This window comes from Glycine max, chromosome 8 (assembly GCF_000004515.6).
Source record: "Glycine max cultivar Williams 82 chromosome 8, Glycine_max_v4.0, whole genome shotgun sequence".
NCBI lineage: Eukaryota > Viridiplantae > Streptophyta > Magnoliopsida > Fabales > Fabaceae > Glycine > Glycine max.
The window spans coordinates 20,874,797-20,880,132 of record NC_038244.2 but is presented as its reverse complement, the minus strand read 5'-3'; the positions used below and the strand labels follow the sequence as shown (position 1 = coordinate 20,880,132).

The following is a 5,336-nucleotide window of genomic DNA, read 5'->3' as shown; positions in this document are numbered from 1 at the left end:
GGTTTCATAATGTCTCGTTGGTTTTGATAGAAAAATTATTTGAAATTTATTCTCATTGTGTGAATAGAAACTCATATATAAATAGGAGTAAGTGGAGTGGAGTGTGACATTATCACAAAAATTTCTTTTTAGTAAAAATCTAATAAGAAATAATTGTGTCTAATTTAATAAAAAAAATTAGTTTACAAAAAATATTACGTTTTAAAAAAAAAAATTTGACTCATTGACTTAACTTAATCCAAATTATTTACAAATGGATTGATTTAGATCAAATTTTAACTTTTTTTTAAAAAAAAACTTTAAACCAACCATTCAAATTTAATTGGGTTAGATGATGAGTTTAACTAAACTCAATCCAAACCAACCCAATACACCCCTATTAATTCACTTCAAGTTCCAATTTTACCCTGTTTCATAAACAAAAATTTAAAATTGAATTTTTTCGGCAAAAATTCAAATTGATTTAAAACTTATTAATTCGATCCTTTGAATTGGTTAAACTATTTTTATTGACTTTATCTGAAGATTTCTTCTCAATTAGAATTTTTAAACCAATACCAGGGTATCTGTAATTTCATCATTTCCAGAAATTAAGTTAATGATTAAAATACTTCTCTAAAGAATTAATAGAAACAAGCAATTAACTTTAAAAAATAAAGTGATACAAACATATATCAATTTGCCTCCATTGAAAACTTATTTAAGAAATAACATTGCATATATAAGGGATATAATAGGTTTAGTTCATTTTTTCAGTAAAAAAAAAGGTTTAGATCGTTTTTTCAATTAAAATTAAATATCTACTTTCAAAAAGAAGTAATTTTTCCTAAAATGATCCATGTGATATCATTCAGTAGTTATGATTGCATGCTATTTATGCGCATTTATTTTATTAGTAATATTTTTTTCTCTGACATGGATATTTAATCGAATAAAAAAAATGGAAAGGTTCTCAACACCGACCGCAAGCGTGCCCATTTTGGTAATAGCACGTTGGGAAGGTGGATTTTCGTTGCCTATATATAAACTTTGTCACGCTCTTTCTTACACATAATAACACGCAATTTTCATTTTTCTCTCTCCCTTAGTCAAAGGGATTCATCGTTCTTCTTCCCAGGTAAAGTTCTGACACTCCCATTTCTTGTTTTTGATGTGTCTCATGTCCAGCTTTTTGCTTTTTGTTGCATCACACATTCATGGCTTGAAAGTTTTGTTTTTGTTTGTGTGTGGTGGTGGTGTTTTGCTGATTATTAATGTTTTTTTTTTTTTGTGATTGGTGGGTTTGGTTCTGATTTGTGTGAAAGTGAGACGGATCTGTGGCAATTTTCGCTTTCGTATGTTGTTTTGTTGTTCAATTTCGATGTTGTTGTGGGATTTGGTTGGTGGGTTTTTGTTGTCAACTTGTTTTGAAGCTAAATTGACTATGGATCTGCTTTTGTCTGAGTGGTTAAATTATAGTCATGCTGAAGGCTGAAGCTTTATCATCAAATCACCAACTTTTGCATGCTTGTGGTTAGATCTGGTTTCTTATAAGCTCCTATATCGTGTTTGTTTCATCAGTGTCATCACTTTCGTCTTTTATATAGATCTTTCACCCTCTTTAAATACGATTTCTTGTTTACTGATGTAAAATATTCAACATGATATTGATTCCAGCATGTTGGGAATGCATACTTGTTTCTTCCCTGTTTTAGCAATAGTAACATTTAGTTCAGTTGGCCATGATTGGCCAGGTCTTAGATCCTCAAAGCTAGGTTGAACAAAAGGATGGTGCTTGATATGATGTCTCATGTCTCAAAATGAAGTGAATCTACTACCATTTTAACCCAATGAAATTGCATGGAATATTGTAGAATTATTCGCCTATTCTCAATGTATGTTGTTTGTAATGTATTATTTCTTTGAACTCATAAGCAGTTATGATTACCTGTTTCCTTGTTTTCCTAGATGATAATTGTTGCAATTTGCAAAATCTAATCTTGTCTATACAAGGCATCAAAGTGGCTTATGTTGCAAGCTTGTGCTGTTACTGATCTGTTTGAACCCTGATTTGGATAGGTTATTTAGAAAAGCAAAATGGTGAAGATTTGCTGCATTGGTGCTGGATATGTGGGGGGTCCTACTATGGCAGTCATTGCACTTAAGTGCCCATCCATTGAAGTCGCTGTTGTTGATATCTCTAAATCCCGCATTGCAGCCTGGAACAGCGACCAGCTTCCTATCTATGAACCTGGCCTTGATGGTGTTGTGAAGCAATGCCGTGGCAAGAACCTCTTCTTCAGCACTGATGTTGAAAAGCATGTCTTTGAGGCTGACATAGTGTTTGTCTCTGTCAACACCCCAACCAAAACTCAGGGTCTTGGAGCTGGCAAAGCAGCAGATTTGACATATTGGGAGAGTGCAGCTCGCATGATTGCTGATGTCTCGAAGTCTGACAAGATCGTGGTGGAGAAATCCACAGTCCCTGTCAAAACTGCTGAAGCCATAGAGAAGATTCTGACCCACAATAGCAAGGGAATCAAATTCCAGATTCTATCAAACCCTGAATTCCTTGCAGAGGGAACTGCAATCAAAGATCTCTTTAACCCAGACCGTGTTCTTATTGGAGGCAGGGAAACCCCAGAGGGCCAAAAAGCTATTCAAACATTGAAGGATGTTTATGCTCAATGGGTCCCCGAAGAAAGAATACTGACCACAAATCTTTGGTCGGCAGAACTGTCTAAGCTTGCTGCTAATGCCTTCTTAGCACAAAGGATTTCATCTGTCAATGCCATGTCAGCACTTTGTGAGGCTACTGGGGCAAACGTTCAACAGGTGTCCTATTCTGTTGGTACAGACTCAAGGATTGGACCCAAGTTTCTCAATGCCAGTGTTGGTTTTGGTGGATCCTGCTTCCAGAAGGATATCTTGAACCTTGTTTACATCTGTGAGTGCAATGGCCTTCCAGAGGTGGCTGAGTATTGGAAACAAGTGATCAAGATCAATGATTATCAGAAGAGCCGATTTGTGAACCGTGTTGTTGCATCAATGTTCAACACAGTTTCAAACAAAAAGATTGCTATTCTGGGATTTGCCTTCAAGAAAGACACTGGTGACACAAGGGAGACTCCTGCCATTGATGTATGCCAGGGGCTACTAGGTGATAAGGCCAACCTGAGCATATACGACCCGCAAGTAACCGAGGACCAAATCCAGAGGGATCTATCCATGAACAAGTTTGATTGGGATCATCCTATCCACTTGCAGCCCACAAGTCCTACTACTGTGAAGAAGGTCAGTGTTGTTTGGGATGCCTATGAAGCAACAAAGGATGCACATGGCCTTTGCATTCTAACCGAGTGGGATGAGTTCAAGACTCTTGATTACCAGAAGATATTTGACAACATGCAAAAACCAGCATTTGTTTTTGATGGCAGAAACATTGTGGATGCTGATAAGTTGCGTGAGATTGGCTTCATAGTTTACTCAATTGGTAAGCCACTGGACCCATGGCTCAAAGACATGCCTGCTGTGGCATAAAATAGATCATTGATCAAGTACAATGCAATATCAGTCAAGTGTTGAGGCAGTCAGTTTGATTCTTTATTATTTTTTGTAAGAGTTTTTCTTTTCCTCTTTAACGTTCTCATAATAGTTGACATAATTGGGGTATAAATTGTGGGAACTGGGGAGGGTTTATGTTCTATGTTGTTTTGTACTCCAATCTTTTATGAATGTACTGGGGAAACTTGTTTTGTTTGATTAATCTTCTCTTAATATCATATCGGTGAAAGTTTTGTAATTTTGAGAGTAACATTTGAGCCTGATGCTTCAAAGGAAAACAAGGGTGGCAAGAAGGGCGTAACAAGAAAATAAGTTTCAACTTTTAAATAAATTTTAATCGATTAAAATTTTTAAACTGAATACATAATCATTACACCTTTAATTCTGAACTTAAAATACAAGTTTACTTTGACAAAAGCTACAGATTTCCTCTATTTGTGTTGAAGATGCCTTTGTAGAAAGGACATTTGAAGAAGGGAGCCCTTAGGCTCAAAGCATTTGTTTTCCCTTTGAGTTATGATGAGTTGAAATTTTAGCATCCTACCCAAATACCAACCTGAGTTATGATGAGTTGAAATTTTAGCATCCTACCCAAATACCAACCATTTGACTTACACCTCCACTTTTTAGTCAGCTCAGCTCTCTCTAAATATATTTGCACTGGTCACATTTATTGAAATTCCTAATTAATAGGATCACAGGTGACATGTAATTTGGTTTGGTAAGCATTAAAATGTTGATTCTATGAATCAATCAAATTAAATGTTTTTTTTTCCATATATTTTCTAATTGAGGGTTTAAACTTCAAAGAAAAAATATTTGAATACAATGAATAGGATTTCCTATATTCTTGCACTAAATTTTAGATTTCCTATATTCTTGCATTAAATTTTAGCATCTTATTTATTCTTACCAAAACCTGGAATCGTGATACGTCAGCGTTGACATGGCTAATGTGGAGTCTCAGACCTTACATGTCGGCTTGGAGAGGCGCCTTTGATAGGAGGAGAGACCTGCAAAACAAAAGACTTTGATGCTCAAGTAAGAATATGAGTGAGGAGAAGTAAGCAAGTATATGCGTATGAGAGCAAATATGCTTAAGCTCGAAGGGTGAGCGAATGAGAGATGATTGGATGATACAAAGGGTTCGATGGAACCTATATTTATAGTAGTGGAGCGTGACTGTCAGTCCTTGTTTGTAGGGGACTGTTATAGCTTTTGTAGATAATTCTTGGCTTGTAGATAGTAGCCGGGAACTTATAGATAATGTTAAAGGTAAACATTTGCTTATAGATAAAAGGTAGAAGATAATCGTACCTTATAGATAATGTGTGGTCTTATAAATAATTAATTACTTGCCAATAGATAAGATATTCAAATACGTTTGAATATTAATAGGTTCGAGATAACCTGTTTGTTGGGAGCTCGGCTGCTGAGAGTCGAGCATCAGTGCTCCTGTAGTAGGATTGATGTGAATGGTTGACACGTGTCTCAAAGTGTCATGTAGGATGTCACATGTATTTTGTGGCTCCTGTACAGTACATAAGCCCCCCAAGTTCTGAGCCGGCTTGCGGCCAAAAAAGGTTGTCCAATGCTGAACGAATTTGTCCTGTGTCGAGGGAGTCTGTCTGATGTTGGGGGTAGTAGTCTTGACAAGCAGAGGGTGACGAATTTTTCAAGCCCCAAGTATGGACGAATGTTGTTCGGTGTTGGGTGTGGTAACCTCAACGAGTGTGAGAGAATTGCAAGTCGATGTGGCTTGTCAAGGCCCCGAGCCTAGACAAGTGTTGTCT

General features: G+C 36.5%; 1 protein-coding gene across 1 annotated transcript; it reads left to right on the top strand.

The window, feature by feature from the left end:
• The first annotated feature begins 1,048 nt into the window (after positions 1–1,048).
• UGD1 (UDP-glucose dehydrogenase) lies at positions 1,049–3,761 on the top strand. Its single transcript, NM_001251481.2, has 2 exons — positions 1,049–1,117; positions 2,059–3,761. Exon 2 carries the CDS (start codon positions 2,077–2,079, stop codon positions 3,517–3,519), a length of 1,443 nt encoding a protein of 480 aa, NP_001238410.1. The 5' UTR covers positions 1,049–1,117; positions 2,059–2,076; the 3' UTR covers positions 3,520–3,761.
• The last annotated feature ends 1,575 nt before the right edge of the window (positions 3,762–5,336 follow it).

What these genes read in the sequence shown, in the direction of transcription:
- UGD1 (NM_001251481.2), top strand. Translation starts at nt 2,077, where the DNA reads ATGGTGAAGATTTGCTGCATTGGTGCTGGATATGTGGGGGGTCCTACT.